This window comes from Schistocerca piceifrons, chromosome 4 (assembly GCF_021461385.2).
Source record: "Schistocerca piceifrons isolate TAMUIC-IGC-003096 chromosome 4, iqSchPice1.1, whole genome shotgun sequence".
NCBI lineage: Eukaryota > Metazoa > Arthropoda > Insecta > Orthoptera > Acrididae > Schistocerca > Schistocerca piceifrons.
Window position 1 is genome coordinate 618,766,631 of NC_060141.1, and position 17,483 is coordinate 618,784,113.

At 39.5% G+C, this 17,483-nt stretch overlaps 1 protein-coding gene across 1 annotated transcript in view; it reads right to left on the bottom strand.

Annotated features, from left to right (window-relative positions):
• LOC124796089 (actin-related protein 3) overlaps positions 1-16,886 on the bottom strand; it is a 90,305-nt gene extending 73,419 nt beyond the window's left edge. Inside the window, exon 1 of the mRNA XM_047260174.1 lies at positions 16,737-16,886. Coding sequence (XP_047116130.1) covers positions 16,737-16,780 — 44 coding nt within the window. The 5' untranslated portion in view covers positions 16,781-16,886. The remainder of the gene's footprint in view (positions 1-16,736) is intronic.
• Positions 16,887-17,483: the final 597 nt, after the last annotated feature.

The following is a 17,483-nucleotide window of genomic DNA, read 5'->3' on the forward strand; positions in this document are numbered from 1 at the left end:
AGGAAAAGGGAGAGAAGGAAACATAGTAGGTGAATATGGATTGGGGGGAAGAAATGAAAGAGGAAGCCGCCTTGTAGAATTTTGCACAGAGCATAACTTAATCATAGCTAACACTTGGTTCAAGAATCATGAAAGAAGGTTGTATACATGGAAGAAGCCTGGAGATACTAAAAGGCATCAGATAGATTACATAATGGTAAGACAGAGATTTAGGAACCAGGTTTTAAATTGTAAGACATTTCCAGGGGCAGATGTGGATTCTGACCACAATCTATTGGTTATGAACTGCAGATTGAAACTGAAGAAACTGCAAAAAGGCGGGAATTTAAGGAGATGGGACCTGGATAAACTGAAAGAACCAGAGGTTGTACAGAGTTTCAGGGAGAGCATAAGGGAACAATTGACAGGAATGGGGGAAAGAAATACAGCAGAAGAAGAATGGGTAGCTCTGAGGGATGAAGTAGTGAAGGCAGCAGAGGATCAAGTAGGTAAAAAGACGAGGGCTAATAGAAATCCTTGGGTAACAGAAGAAATATTGAATTTAATTGATGAAAGGAGAAAATATAAAAATGCAGTAAATGAAGCAGGCAAAAAGGAATACAAACGTCTCAAAAATGAGATCGACAGGAAATGCAAAATGGCTAAGCAGGGATGGCTAGAGGACAAATGTAAGGATGTGGAGGCTTGTCTCACTAGGGGTAAGGTAGATACTGCATACAGGAAAATTAAAGAGACCTTTGGAGAGAAGAGAACCACTTGTATGAATATCAAGAGCTCAGATGGCAACCCAGTTCTAAGCAAAGAAGGGAAGGCAGAAAGGTGGAAGGAGTATATAGAGGGTTTATACAAGGGCGATGTACTTGAGGACAATATTATGGAAATGGAAGAGGATGTAGATGAAGATGAAATGGGAGATAAGATACTGCGTGAAGAGTTTGAGAGAGCACTGAAAGACCTGAGTCAAAACAAGGCCCCGGGAGTAGACAACATTCCATTAGAACTACTGATGGCCTTGGGAGAGCCAGTCATGACAAAACTCTACCATCTGGTGAGCAAGATGTATGAGACAGGCGAAATTCCCTCAGACTTCAAGAAGAATATAATAATTCCAATCCCAAAGAAAGCAGGTGTTGACAGAGGTGAAAATTACCGAACTATCAGTTTAATAAGTCACAGCTGCAAAATACTAACGCGAATTCTTTACAGACGAATGGAAAAACTGGTAGAAGCGGACCTCGGGGAAGATCAGTTTGGATTCCGTAGAAATGTTGGACCCCGTGAGGCAATACTAACCTTACGACTTATCTTTGAAGAAAGATTAAGAAAAGGCAAACCTACGTTTCTAGGATTTGTAGACTTAGAGAAAGCTTTTGACAACGTTAACTGGAATACTCTCTTTCAAATTCTGAAGGTGGCAGGGGTAAAATACAGGGAGTGAAAGACTATTTACAATTTGTACAGAAACCAGATGGCAGTTATAAGAGTCGAGGGGCATGAAAGGGAAGCAGTGGTTGGGAAAGGAGTGAGACAGAGTTGTAGCCTCTCCCCGATGTTATTCAATCTGTATATTGAGCAAGCAGTAAAGGAAACAAAAGAAAAGTTCGGAGTAGGTATTAAAATTCATGGAGAAGAAGTAAAAACTTTGAGGTTCGCCGATGACATTGTAATTCTGTCAGAGACAGCAAAGGACTTGGAAGAGCAGTTGAACGGAATGGACAGTGTCTTGAAAGGAGGTTATAAGATGAACATCAACAAAAGCAAAACAAGGATAATGGAATGTAGTCAAATTAAATCGGGTGATGCTGAGGGGATTAGATTAGGAAATGAGACACTTGAAGTAGTAAAGGAGTTTTGCTATTTTGGGAGCAAAATAACTGATGATGGTCGAAGTAGAGAGGATATAAAATGTAGACTGGCAATGTAAAGGAAATCGTTTCTGAAGAAGGGAAATTTGTTAACATCGAGTATAGATTTAAGTGTCAGGAAGTCGTTTCTGAAAGTATTTGTATGGAGTGTAGCCATGTATGGAAGTGAAACATGGACGATAACCAGTTTGGACAAGAAGAGAATAGAAGCTTTCGAAATGTGGTGCTACAGAAGGATGCTGAAGATAAGGTGGGTAGATCATGTAACTAATGAGGAGGTATTGAATAGGATTGGGGAGAAGAGAAGTTTGTGGCACAACTTGACTAGAAGAAGGGATCGGTTGGTAGGACATGTTTTGAGGCATCAAGGGATCACAAATTTAGCATTGGAGGGCAGCGTGGAGGGTAAAAATCGTAGAGGGAGACCAAGAGATCAATACACTAAGCAGATTCAGAAGGATGTAGGTTGCAGTAGGTACTGGGAGATGAAGAAGCTTGCACAGGATAGAGTAGCATGGAGAGCTGCATCAAACCAGTCTCAGGACTGAAGACCACAACAACAACAACAACAAATACTTTATACAGAAAATACATTTGATATCTAAAATTCATTAACTGTAGCTTTACACAAAGAAGAGAATATATTTCCGTCTGCACACAGTAAGATGAATAACATATTATTGCTTGTGTGTTGTATAATTTAAACAATATGCAATGTGTCATTGGGGAGGAGGAGCCTCGGAATAAAATTTCTTCAAGCCTTCTCCTCCCAAGCGATGGCACCTTATTACTAGAGCCTTAGTATGTGGTGTCAGTGTTTATTTGTTTCATGACTTTTACAGCCTGTTGTGTTGTTTGTGATTGTATTATGGCATGCAGTGTCAAGTGGTGTTGGTTTGGGTCCCTTACATGTTGATCCCTTTTGAGTCATGTTCACTTAGTGTGTTGGTTCCTTCTTCTGTTTCAGAATCTTTGGTTGTGCTTGTGTTCTCCCATGTGGTTTACTGTGTTGTTTGTGCTTGCCTATGTCTCCTCCCATATGAGTTTTGGTGCTTGTATTCTTCATGCAGTATGTTCAATACGATATTGGCTACACCATTTATTGTGCTCCAATCATCGGAATTACACATAATACTGGGAATGTCAGTGTCATTCCAAATAGATCTTCGAATAGATCTGCATAGCGGTGTGAGATGTTCTGGTCTCCATGATTCTCCGCAAATGCCTATTTCATCGTTATTAAGTCCCATGCAATTTAAGTGTACCACACACACCCCATGTCCTGTCAGAAAACAGAACATCCCCCCAGCTTGGGTCGAATTGTAATCTTTCACGTACATTAGGAATGAAAGAGTGTACTCAGCAACCCTTGTCAGATGCGTCCCACCCTCTCTGACATGTTTGAAACCACCATTGTTTCATTTTTGCTTTGTTTATCATGTTGGTTCCTGTAATTATGGTGACACGATACAATTACTTACGAAGAATGTGCAGACGTCTAGTCTGACATTCCGGACAACTTGGCGGATTGGGAAGAAGACAATGAATATAAGAAAAATGAAAGTGAAGCAGAATCGTCGGAAGATAGTGAAATACGTCCAAGAAGAATTCGGTGAACGCTACATTTGCCAGCTGATTCAGACGAATCAGAAGAAGAAGCCAGTGAACAGTGGTCAGACTTTCATTTACCGAGGACCAATAATAAATTTGAAGAATCTCCAGGTCCAAACATATTTCCCAAAGATACAAAGAGCGCCGAGGATATCGTAGAATTATATATTGGGAACGATCTATTTGAATATATTAGCAACGAAATCAACTAGTATTACAGTCAAAATTGCAACAGAAGGAAACTGTATTAAAAAAAAGCCAAATTTATCGACGTTATGGGACCCAAACTCAGAAAATAGTTTGGGCTTGCTGTCCTTATGGGATTTGTAAAAAAAAGCTAGGATCGATGATTATTGGTCAACGAATCCATTGATAGACACACCAATATTTCGCAAAACGATGTCCCACATCCAATCCTGACAAATTTTATCATTTTTACATTTTTCCAACAACAATAAACCAGATAATGCCAACCGGCTTTTCAAAATGTGATTCACAATTGATTATTGTTCCAAGAAGCTTAAAGAAACCTTTAACCCAAGTCAAAACATCTCAGTTGATGAAGGAATGATACCGTGGCGTGGACGGTTAAATTTTAAAGTTTACAATCCGTCGAAAATTACAAAATATGGCATACTCATACGGATGCTGTGTGATTCAAGTATGGGATACATTCCCTCATTCAAGATATATTTCAGCACTGGAAACCGTTTAGCAAAAATAGTGATGGAACTACTGACACCTTCTTATGGAAAGTGGCATCGCCTATACATGGATAATTATTATAACAGTGGAGAACTTGCAGAGAAGTTACTTGAAAAGAAAATTCGAGTTTATGGAACGATACAGCAAAATAGAGGATTTCTGGAAAAATTAAAGCACGCAAAAGTCACTGTGTCTGAAGCCTGTCACCAATGGAAAGGTGAAGTACTCACACTGGTATAGAGAGCTTCGAAAACTAAAACAATACAAATGATCTCTACAACACATAATGCCAATTTGACTGACACTCACAGAAAATGTACATTTGACTGACACTCAAAGAAAAAGTAGAAAAACCAATTACACAATTTATAAAAACCTGAACATGTAATAGACTGTAGCAAATACATGAAAGGAGTGGATCAGGCAGACCAATATTTGAGTTATTACCCTATATACAGAAAAACTATAAAACAGTCAAAAAAGATTTACAAGTATCTCTTTAATTGCGCATCATTTAATGCCATTACATGGCACTATTTCAATACAGACCACAACAGTCTCAGATTTCACGACTTTTTATTGAAAAGTGTCTGATTCATGGATAAAAGACCATGTACCTGCTTCTGAGCAAAACTTGGGGGTTGCCACTACATCACACACGTCTCATCAGATCTGGTTGACAGACTTTTCGGTCACATACAGCAACACCAGTTAATACTTATTTCCGAAACAAATAAACAAAAACGAAGGAACTGCAATGCATCTTGGGGACTGTTTAGCAGCATATCATACAAAAGAGAAATACTAAGTACCAAAGACAATGCAAATAAACAAATATACAAAACAAACAAATTTTGTATTTATTTATGTATGTATGTAAATCTTCGAAATTTTATGAAAGTAGGGGAACAGGATGTGAACCTATAAGAACTGACAATGAGATTAGTAAAACTTAACAATTTACAATCTCCCGATAATGTCAAGAACGGCTGGCAACAAGCCAAGTAATCCGAATTAGCGCTGCCAGTGCCAAGCCAATACATTTGTACTAGATGTGCGGATGACAAAGCGTTAATACCTAATTTATACAGAGTTGTGTTAGCAGTTTGATATGATAGTTGAAAGTCTGTTTTTTGTCAAGATGTAGTCCAAGATAATATGTGGCTTGCTTCCTCTGTATGCTAGTATTGTCGTAATTTTAGAACTGGGTTCCTCTGTAATGTCTGTCTGAGCAATAAATAGACAGTTTTGTTGGGTGCTATTTTTAGTTTATTTTCTTTGCACCAACTGTTCATTTTCTGAAGCAGTTGCCTTTTGTCTCTAGTGGTGCTCTCGAGTTGGCTGACACCACTACGAGCAGATCATCTGCATATGCCACCACACCTCTTACACTATAGTCACCGTCCAGGGTGTTCAGCAAGAGGTCAATTGCGATATCCGAAAATATTGGTCCGCAGATCGAGCCCTGCGGACATCCCTTTGTTATTCTCTTGACAACGTTGTTTGTACCTGCCGTCCATTCTGCCTCTGCAATAGTTGAGGAGGCTATTGTAGAGTGAAGCTGATAGCCTCATTTCCCTTAACCTGGCAAACAGAGACGGCCACCACAGATTGTCAAAAGCCCCAGCGATTAGTACGGCAGCCATGTATTTGTTGCTGACGCTATTTTTTACTGTCAGTGCTCAGTTGATGGCGTCTCCTATTGATCTACCTTCCCTGAAGCTAAATTGATGAGGCATTGGGCTGAGGCAGCATCTGTGCGATTGAAAGCGGTCGCACAGGAACCTTTCCTGTACCTTGGTGAGAGTGTTTATGAGGCAGATCGGTCGGTACATTTTGGGGTCTGCTGGTTCTTTGTCTTGTGATTTCCTGATTGTTACTATATTAGCAATTTTCCAGAGGTTTGAAATTCTGCCTGTTAGCAATGCCTCGTTTAACACATTAGTAAGAAAAGATGTGATTTGTGTTAATGTTTGTTTTAATGTTTCTGAAAGTATTTTGTCTGGACCAAGTGCTTTTTGGTTTTTAAGCCTGCTGATTGCCGTCACGACTCCCTTCTTGTGAGAATGGTATGGTGACATTGTCACTTATGTATGGTTGCCTCATCCTCTCTCTCAGGTCAGTGTGGTGTCACTTGTATTGTGTGGGGTCGTCATCTGGGAGGAGCCTGTTCACAAGATATTCTGCTGTGCTTCTCCATCCTCTGGTAACTGTGCCATCAGCTTGTTACAGTGTTGACGGAACTGTGGGTGTCTTAACCTATTCTGTTTCTATCTTGAATGGTTATCCCCAGATGTCATTCTGCAGCTGGGTTTAGACGAAATTGGCCCAATAGTCTTGACTTGTCGTCTTTAGTTGTTTGGTATTTCTGTTACAGGTCAAGTCTTATCTGTCTTTCAGGATCTGTCTTTGCTTGTTGGCAGTACTTTCGTTTAACCCGTGAACCCTTCCTTAATCTTGCCATTTCTATCAACCATGGTTGTTTCTGTACCCACCCAGTTTGTGCCCATGGTGTAGCTGCTTCCTGTGCTCTTTGTAGGACCTCTGTCATTGGTGACAGATGTGTTACCCATGTCCCGTGATTTTTAATAACTTTCCTCAGTAATTTTGAGTAGTTTTTGTAGTGTAAAACAACTGCAGCAGGATCTTTACTTGTCCTTGCCAACGGACACAATTCCCTTTTACTTTCACAGGATTCTTTAATCCCTCTAGTGATTCATGGTTTGCTACACGGCTGTTTAATGTCCTTTCTGATTAGCTTAATCTGAAAGCTATTTTCAAATAGTGATATGAATTTTTCATAGAACGGGTTAAATTTTATGCCAGGATTTGGTTTATTATAAATTTCATCCCTGATCATCTCTTGTCAACTATTCTTAAAAAATCTTTGTTCTGGAATCATTAATTATTCTAGCTGATTTACACCGAGGAGTGTGTATACTGTAATACATTATCTCATTTATCCTCCTAACTACATGTGCATCATGAGCAGGAAGAGCATTTGTTATTGGGTGTACATTATTTTATTGTCTTGAGCTTCATAAAAGAAAACATTATCAATCAGATTCCTACCATCTTTATCCACATGTGTTGGAAAGTTAATTACCAAGATCAAACGGTAGAATCCAAATAAGGATTATATTCCAATCAGAATGCTTTAGAAAATTGCGGTGAAGTCACCACACATTACCTACTGCTTGCTGCTGTCTTACATAGCATAGTAAGGAATCCAAAAATCCTCACAAATAGTTCAAAATTTCCCTGTAAGTGAACTACTTTTCAGTATTAATTCAGAAGCATGCACTTTTAAGTGCTGATTGCTACAAAATCTACTTTTCTCATTGTTTTTGTAACTATTGTCTTTATGTGTGCAATAACTCCTTTCCCCCTAGCAGTTCTGCAAGACTAAGATGCTAGAGCGTAATCTCTTATATGTAACTTTTCTAATCCTGTGGTTATGTGGTGCTCAAGACAGGCACAGACAAAAAGCTCTTCTACCATTTTCTCTAATATTCTGACGAAGTAAGCTAAACTTACATTTCTATGCATTCTTAAGCATCTTGCAGGGTTCTTCTGTAGTCTGAACTTCTTTTACAACAAGGTGCCCAATTATAGACTCTAATCTAAAAAATACACCCCCCTTCACCATTAACTACTTGCCTACCTTTCCCCCTCTTAATTAGGTGAAGCTATGTCTAGTACATCCCCACCTCCTAAATGTAGCAACAGGCACTGTATACAGGGTGTTACAAAAAGGTATGGCCAAACTTTTAGGAAACATTCCTCACACACAAATAAAGAAAAGATGTTATGTGGACATGTGTCCGGAAACGCTTAATTTCCATGTTAGAGCTCATTTTAGTTTCGTCAGTATGTACTGTACTTCCTCGATTCACCACCAGTTGGCCCAATTGAAGGAAGGTAATGTTGACTTCGGTGCTTGTGTTGACATGCGACTCATTGCTCTACAGTACTAGCATCAAGCACATCAGTACGTAGCATCAACAGGTAAGTGTTCACCACGAATGCGGTTTTGCAGTCAGTGCAATGTTTACAAATGCGGAGTTGGCAGATGCCCATTTGATGTATGGATTAGCATGGGGCAATAGCCGTGGCACGATACATTTGTATCGAGACAGATTTCCAGAACGAAGGTGTCCCAACAGGAAGACGTTCGAAGCAATTGATCGGCGTCTTAGGGAGCACGGAACATTCCAGCCTATGACTCGAGACTGGGGAAGACCTAGAATGAGGAGGACACCTGCAATGGATGAGGCAATTCTTAATGCCGTTGACGATAACCCTAATGTCAGCAGAGAAGTTTCTGCTGTACAAGGTAACGTTGACGACGTCACTGTATGGAGAGTGCTACGGGGGAACCAGTTGTTTCCGTACCATGTACAGCGTGTGCAGGTACTGTCAGCAGCTGATTGGCCTCCATGGGTACACTTCTGCGAATGGTTCATCCAACAATGTGTCTATCCTCATTTCAGTGCAAATGTTCTCTTTACGGATGACGCTTCATTCCAACGTGATCAAATTGTTAAGTTTCACAATCAACATGTGTGGGCTGACGAGAATCCGCATGCAATTGTGCAATCACGTTATCAACATAGGTTTTCAGTGAACGTTTGGGCAGGCATTGTTGGTGATGTCTTGATTGGGCCTCATGTTCTTGCACCTACACTCAGTGGAGCACGTTATCATGATTTCATACGGGATATTCTACCTGTGCTGCTAGAACATGTGCCTTTACAAGTACGACACAACATGTGGTTCATGCACGATGGAGCTCCTGCACATTTCAGTCGAACTGCTCGTACGCTTCTCAACAACAGATTCGGTGACCGATGGATTGGTAGAAGTGGACCAATTCCGTGGCCTCCACGCTCTCCTGACCTCAACCCTCTTGACTTTCATTTATGGGAGCATTTGAAAGCTCTTGTCTACGCAACCCCAGTACCAAATGTAGAGACTCTTCGTGCTCGTATTGTGGACGGCTGTGATACAATACGCCATTCTCCAGGGCTGCATCAGCGATTCCATGCGACGGAAGGTGGATGCATGTACCCTTGCTAGCGGAGGTCATTTTGAATATTTCCTGTAACAAAGAGTTTGAAGTCACGCTGCTACGTTCTGTTGCTGTGTGTTTCCATTCCGTGATTAATGTGATTTGAAGAGAAGTAATAAAATGAGCTCTAACATGGAAAGTAAGCGTTCCCGGACACATGTCCACATAACACATTTTCTTTCTTTGTGTGTGAGGAATGTTACCTGAAAGTTTGGCCGTACCTTTTTGTAACACCCTGAAGTATATGAGATTTCTATATTTCATTCAGCAGCAGCCTGCTTAGCTCTGTACACACAGTTAATAGCAGTCCTAATAACCCAGTGCTGGTCATGGCACTGTAGGCCTTTGTTAAAACTCGCACTTGGGTGGGAAGCTGCTCCACCTGCTACGATCACCAGACCGCCTATTTCAAAACCCTTACACAAATTCCCCATGTCCCTGTCACCTGGATAATATTAGCAATTGGTTTCACAATACTTGTTACCTGGCACCCTGTTCCTCCTTTGTCTTATATTACTGCACTCCTGCCATGGCTAATACCAAGCAACAAGACTCTTTCTTCCTAACCTCTTTTCTTATTGATATAAACTTAATTTCTTTACTAGAAATCTGCTGCACCTTACTGTAGCTGGATGAGACTCTTCGTGTCCTACTTCAGGTACAAAGTTAAACTTGATAGATATTCTAAGCTCAAATGTAGTTGAGGTTGAAGATATGTTTCCCCTCTTCCCAATACTTGTTACCTTTACTCAGTCATTTCCCCCTTTCAACTGATACAGTTCAAATTTCGTGTGATCTAATTCAGCTTGGAGGGCACATGTCTGCTTCCTGTCCAGCATTTCTCTTTTCTTTTTTGCAGAACCTACAGTTCAACGGGACTGCCTCACCGAGTTCTCCATTCAATTCTCCAAAACAATTGCCTCAGCAGAATTCCAGCTCACAATCCAAATGTACCAATCCATATACGACTACGCTATGGCAACATCCACACTTGTCATTCATAACAACACGGACTGAGCACTTTAAAGTAGAACTAAAGCAATTAAGGCACTTTACACTGGTGTAATTTATCCACAATAAAATGCAACTTTTAATTACTATCAATCATGAGAATCACTTGATGTTAGACCACTTTTACAATCAGCAAAAATATGGCCTGCTGTGCGACATCTGGACGGATTCCATTAGGAAGTGTGTGCTCCATGATCAAACAACAAGTATTCCGAACAAGGGAAACTCCAACATTGGTCATATAAATTTTAAACCATTTTTTTAATTATTATTGCAGATCGATTTCAATTAGAATGTGATCATCTTCAGTGCAAGACTCAGTCCTGTGAGCTCATACAATCATGAACAAAATACAACTTCAGACAAGTGTTTATTGTGAAAAACATGCCAATTAGCAAGTCAGTTTGAATCTTAACTGCTAGTTTGCATGCTCTTCACAATAAATACCTGTGTGTGAAGTTGTATTTTGTGCGTGATTGTATGAGTCTACAGGACTTAGTCTGGCATTGAACATGATCACACTGTGATTGAAATCAATATGTGCTAATAATAACAACAACAATAATAATAATAATAATAATAATAATAATAATAATAATAATAATAATAATAATAAAAGTGGTATTACATTTATGCGGCAAATGCTGGGAATTTCCCTTGTTTGCAAAATTTGATAAGTAAATGCAAAACCTCAGATCACAAAATCTTCAAATGTCCAGATGAAGTAGATATAAAGGAGCAACTTAGGTATGAAATATGCAGCGACAAAGAAGTGGCAGGATCACTGGGAAGTCGTCACTGTCACAAATAACATCATGTAGCGACCACTGTAGTGCAGCCGCAAGATTAGGTGAAAGAGACTGTAAGGTTGCTAGCCAAAAATCAGTGGTGTGCACTGAAACCTCCAAGTAAGAGGAAATGGGGGAGTGATGAGTTATTGGATTAATGCATTCATCTGAAGGTATGTAAGTGCCCTGCCAGTGGGTAAATAAAGTTTACTAATGGAGAGTGCTGGAATCATTCACACTAACGCTACTATAGCCTCCAATGCAGTATCTGGGAGGAGGCAGGAGGAGGGGGAGGTAATCCACTCACTCATGACAACTCTGTGAAACAATGTAAAGACCTGTCTAGATGTTCTAAAATCAGGGCCAGTAAGATTCTGGCAGAATGCATGGTAACCTCACAGAGATGGACAATGTTCATCAATAAAATGCGTTTCTTGGAGTGCTGCACAGATTGCAGATCAGGATGAAATTATTTGCTGGTGAAGTCCAGGCAGGTGGCAGTAATATCCATTGCAGTTCCATTGAATTATCATGTTAAGGAAGTTCTGGATATGCGTAACGGGGCCAGGAGGGCAGGTCATGCCCCAAAATCACTCAGTCGCTGATGGGGGTGTAACAACATCAATAAACATGGTTAGTGAGTCCAACAGCATGGGGGATCTGGAATCTCCAGGGTCCTCAAAGTAACCTTCTCTTAAGATATCTTCTTTCTCTCTCTTTCGCTGCATTTGGTGGCCGAGAATCTTGTGACAGCTTATTCACAGTAGGCGTAGAAACTAAAGAGGGCTGGTAACAGCTCACTGGTCTGTAGAACTTGGACAGATGAGGGAACCATGTCACCGGTAGATGTCTCAATGTTTTCATTTGGTTTGCTGCTTTACGGTTTCTGAATTACTGTTGGAGTACTACACATTTTGACTGCAGTACAGGCAAACTACTATCAAACGGGAGGATTTTGCAATAGTTGTGTGGGAGCAAACCCACGTCTCCTATTACTAAATAAGCAGGCTGACCACAGAACAGACTAAAAAGACTACATATTTTCATCAAAGCTGTTAAAGGGCTGCAATGTCTCCTTAAAACCTCCTTTACACTAAAAGCAAATGCAGGTAAACACGAGCATTTGCGGAGAACTCGCATTTTCGCTGTCATTCACTTGTGCCTGTGAATAAACATTTAATTTAAATTGGAGGGAACTAGAGAGAGCATGCATAGTGTGCCAACTCTAGGAGTGCTGTGATGTTTTTTGGCACTAACAATCGCCAAGCAGATTTCACTCAAAAAACACTTGTTATATGTATGATGTAAGATTGTGGTATTCAGACTGCATTAGCCTTCATGGCAAGTGTGTTGATTGAGATAAAGCAAGCAAAATGGCATAGGAAAACAATAATGTAGTCCTGTCTGAAGTGTTAAGTACTTGGAGGTAGTGCAGCATTTAACACTAAAATCCAGCCTTCCATAATATTATTCCAAACCTTTGCACACATCTAGGTTGACACTTTTCACTGATTTCTTATTACAATTGAGAAATATACCTAGAAGCAGAACACTAATAATTGATGAGCAACATAACATGAAGAAATGTTAGCACCTACACACTGTTCATGGGCAACTGGTGACATTTATGTTGTAACTGTATCATTTGAACAGCTGCTGTATCTTAGTTCCCAAATGTTTGCAGTGACATTCATGAAGTGATTCTACAATTTTATTTTAAATTTATTAAAATATATATCGGTAATACAATCCCAATAAAATATGGTTACTGAAATGTGAATGTTCTTACAACTTGTCACATAAGCTACTTAATACAATCTGCCAAGTTTGTTAAAGGGCAGATAGCCTAATTACGGGAAAATGATTTTTGTTTATTCTGTTGTTATGCCTACATAAAAAAACCTCTGAAATGGCAGTGATATACATCGGCAATGTAATTATATGTGCAATGAACATAAGCTATGAGAATGATCAGGTATTTCGTATGTTTTTAATTTTAATGATCATAACAGATACATATTGGTGCTTGTTTCCTTTAAGAAAATTTATTGTGTTGTTCTTTCTTAGTAAAAATTAATATAAGGCTCATATTTATTCCTACCTGATGGAAGCATCTCATTTCCACAGTTGGCCCTTTACTTACAGTGCTAGTGGCTCTTCCACTGCATGCTGCTGTTGGTAATTTGTTTATATTGGTCATAGTCAGTCGGGTGACAGTACACAGTAACCAATGAGAATCACTGAATCTAAGGACTTGTTTTGGCAGAAGATATGAAATGATTACTTGAACCGTTTTTGAGGAGGAGGAGGAGGAGGAGTAGATTAGTTTTTAACGTGAGGTCATTAGAGATTGAGCATAGGCTCAGATTAGGGAAGGATGGAGAAGGAAAGCGGTTGTTCCCTTTTGAAGGAACCATTCCAACATTTGCTTTAAGTGATTTAGGAAAATCAAGGAAAATCTAAATCAGGATGGCCGGACATGAGATTGAACCGTCATCTTCCTGAATGCGAGTCCAGTGTGCTAACCACCACTCTACTACCCACTTGGTAAATTGGTTTTAACATTGACAGCGTGAGATTGACAATACTGGATAGCATAAGGCTGACAGTACTGGCCTGGCCATTATGGATTATAAAATTGTTTACTGTCTTTATATGTACCTCTTGTATTGTTTGTTGCTCAGAATATGATAGGATTTGGCTCGGTGAATGATGGGAAATGACGAAGATAAATGATAACTTTGTGATTAGATGAGGTGACAGAACCAACGAGAAAATAGTGTTTGATAAATGTTGTCATGATGTGGGCTGTAAGAAATTATGTAGTAGCATAATGGACTACACGGTGCAGAATGTTGTTCTTCAAAAAAAGAAAAAGTATTCTGTAAAATTGAAAACTGTACTCCTAGTTTCCTGCGTAACCACAACCTTAGAAATAGCGATATTTCAAAAACCCCTCGTAAAGTTTTCGAAACAATAATTGGGCTATGCCACAGATCAATCTATATCCACAACCAGTTTTCATACACTCACATTTGTTGGCGTTGCCAACTCGAAACCAAAGTGTAACATTTGAACAAGCTAGATACTGGCTCTGCTACAGATCAATCCATTACCACAGTCAGTTTTCCTCCACTCATGTTCACTGCCTTTTCCAACTCACAACCAAGCTTTAATATTGTAATATGACAAGAGGCTTTAAGTGCTTCAGGAGAGCTTTGGTATGAAAACTTCTGTAACAGAAGTGATAAAAAGAGTCAATGATCTATACTTCCTTAAATCTACTACTTAAACATCTCTCTCTCTCTCTCTCTCTCTCTCTCTCTCTCTCTCTCTCTCTCCTCAATCATTTTGCATTGCAGGCTGCAAGTTTACTTATTATCAAAATTTCAGCCTCTGGCTCCCTCCTTTATTCTTATCATCTCTATATTATAAACTCATTCCTAATTTGTTTTACCTTTATGTTTGTGCTGAATTGGTCTGGATACTCCTATGTATATTTCAGTCTCACAATTTAATTCCCGCACATCTTTTCAGTGTGGAAATAACAGCAGAAGCTTTATTAAAGCATTCCACCTTTTCGAGGAATCTTCAGAATTTGTTTGTTTTTCTTACTGAAAATATATCACCAACATTGCTGCACTATAGTCATGGTGTGGGAGGATTTATATATCCTACACATCTGTTTTACAATCTGTCAATGAGTGAGAGCCTATTGGTCTGACACAGCAGCAAGACTAATATCAACTACGGTTTATTCCTGTTTTACTGGTATGTCAACAATTATTGGTTACATATTTGACGAAACCCTGCATTTTTGAATATCCGCTTGGACATGAACATTAGCTACCAGTCAATTTGTTACCTGAACCAAATTTTCTGCTTTCACACTCACTGGCTTCGCCAACTCGCAACCAAATTGTCACCTTCCAACCTAACCTATACCTCAGACTGCCCTACCTATCAGCCTGCCATCACAACTAAGATCTTAGGGTGGGATCAAATACAGAACTATAGCTCAGTTATGTAACTTAGGCAACAAGTTTATGTGCAGTATAGTATTGATTTATAATTTTCGAAATTAGTTGTGTGTTTCATTCAAATAAATAAACTTGAATGCTGTGCCATAATCAAATTCTCAGATTTGTGTTACGATCAATGAAGTATTAATGTAGGCAGAAGTTTATAAGAAGTCTTCTCCTTCATTTTCGGCAATTAAGAAACCGACAGCTGAACTGTTTACCTGGAAAGTTATCCACATGAAAGATGGGCCACTAGTACATTTACTAATGAAAATATCAAGAAAACGCACAATACTGCAGAAAGTAAAACAGTTAAAGGAGTATGAAACAGCTGATACTACGGCCACGTAAGAAGAAAGTATACAGCGCTTTTCACATCAAGTACTGAGTATGGAAAGGATTTGTGCAAGACAGATACTGTACATCTAGAATTATAACAGCAGGTATGAAAATAAATTTCTAAACAATAATTTGATAGTTTCAAAAAGGTACAAAGTGATGGCATTCAACGAGTTACTACTGCAGATGACAAAAGTCTTCTATTCAGGGCTGAAACGAAACAGCTGGTAAAGTGTGATTGAGCAATGCCCCTGTCTGAAAATTTGTTGTGATGTTGTCTGACTAATCTGTAGCACTGTCGAGCTTAAGGCAATCTGGTGTATCTGAATGGAAAATATTCGTCAAATGAGGACTGAATCAAAATAGAAACAAAAATCATCTTTCATTTGTTCCTTTCACAATCAGGAAACAGGAGAACTTTTAACACTAGTTGTCGGAGGATCCATCCACTTCACGAAGGTGGCCATCCTTTGGCAGTCATATAGTATTTTAAATACTGTGCATCAGAGGAAGCTAATCAGACGTAAAACAGCGAGCAAAATACACTGACATCAACGAAACTAAGTCGAAAATACATGTAAATTTACCTAAACTCTGCATTCTTGACTGCTGGACTTAAAGCTTTTCACTGTACTCTTCTAAACAATGTCCAGGAGGTATTTGATCGCCCTTTGGATGGGCTTGCTGTTGAATGCTATGAGTCATCTCCTAGGCGTGAATTTCACATACACCATGCATAAAGCCATTTTCATTACATTTTCGTTAGTACTGATTAGGAATCTCGGAACCTTAATATTGCACTTTTTGATACTATCCCGTGAACATTTGTGAATAGCTTCATTCACTTCAATAAATGTTCACGTAAATGTACATACGCAACTGTTTTTTCAACAACAACAACAACAGAAGCATCACCACCGTTATGTGCTATGTCAACAATGCAAACTATGGACTACCAACAGTAAACGATTACTCGTCCGGTGTGCTCACTACCCAAACAGTGCCCAATCAAACGCTTAACAGCACACTAGGAGCCACAGCGAAAGCAGTAACATTCAGCAATTTCTCCTCAGGTGATTTCCAGTAGCTATCACCTACAACAGAAGCACAAGTGCTGGCTGCATGTACAGCAACTATTTTTGATTAAGGCATTCTTTTCACTGGACTCAAACGATTATTGTCAGATACCACATGAGTGATTACTCAGACCGGATCCAAATAAACAAACGGAATTGGGGTATTGTCCAAGAATCTGTCAACCAAATGTAAACAAAATTACCACAAACAGTCAATATTTTATCAACATGCTGGTTGTTATACATACCCCGTTCCAACATCGATGACACATGCAGGCAATCTTCCAGCCATTATGTCACGTAAAATTTAGGTAAATTATGAATTAAGCACAAAAACCACACCTTCTTCCGGCACTGATATCATACTGCAAAGATAATCATTTGCAGCTCCAGTAATCTGCCTTCCTGGATAGTAGGTATATCTTTCCTTCAAATAATATTTCTCAACTATCTGCATTTAGCCAACACCACCTAGATGCTTGCAGGTGTTGTTGTTTAGCTGGGATTCAGCTGAGACAAATTTCTTACGCATGCATCTCCCCCACCCCTTCCACTATAAAATATTCTCACCTGCCGTTCGCTTTGGCTCACACCTCAGTTATAAACTTTACTAAAGGATCATGCAATATTTATTGACAATAGTAGTTTGTTGTGTGTTGTTTTTAAGGGAAGGAGACCAGACAGCGAGGTCATCGGTCTCATCGGATTAGGGAAGGATGGGGAAGAAAGGCAGCCGTGCCCTTTCAGAGGAACCATCCCGGCATTTGCCTGGAGTGATTTAGGGAAATCACGAAAAACCTAAATCAGGACGGCCGGACGCGGGATTGAACCGTCGTCCTCCCGAATGCGAGTCCAGTGTCGACAATAGTAGTTTGACGAACCTGTAATCCATTGAAGTGACCTCACATCATGAATAATATTGACAAAAATTGTCAGTTAAGAATGCGGTTTTACAAAGTTAAGACGTCGAACACCCAAAAGAAAGCGAGTACTGC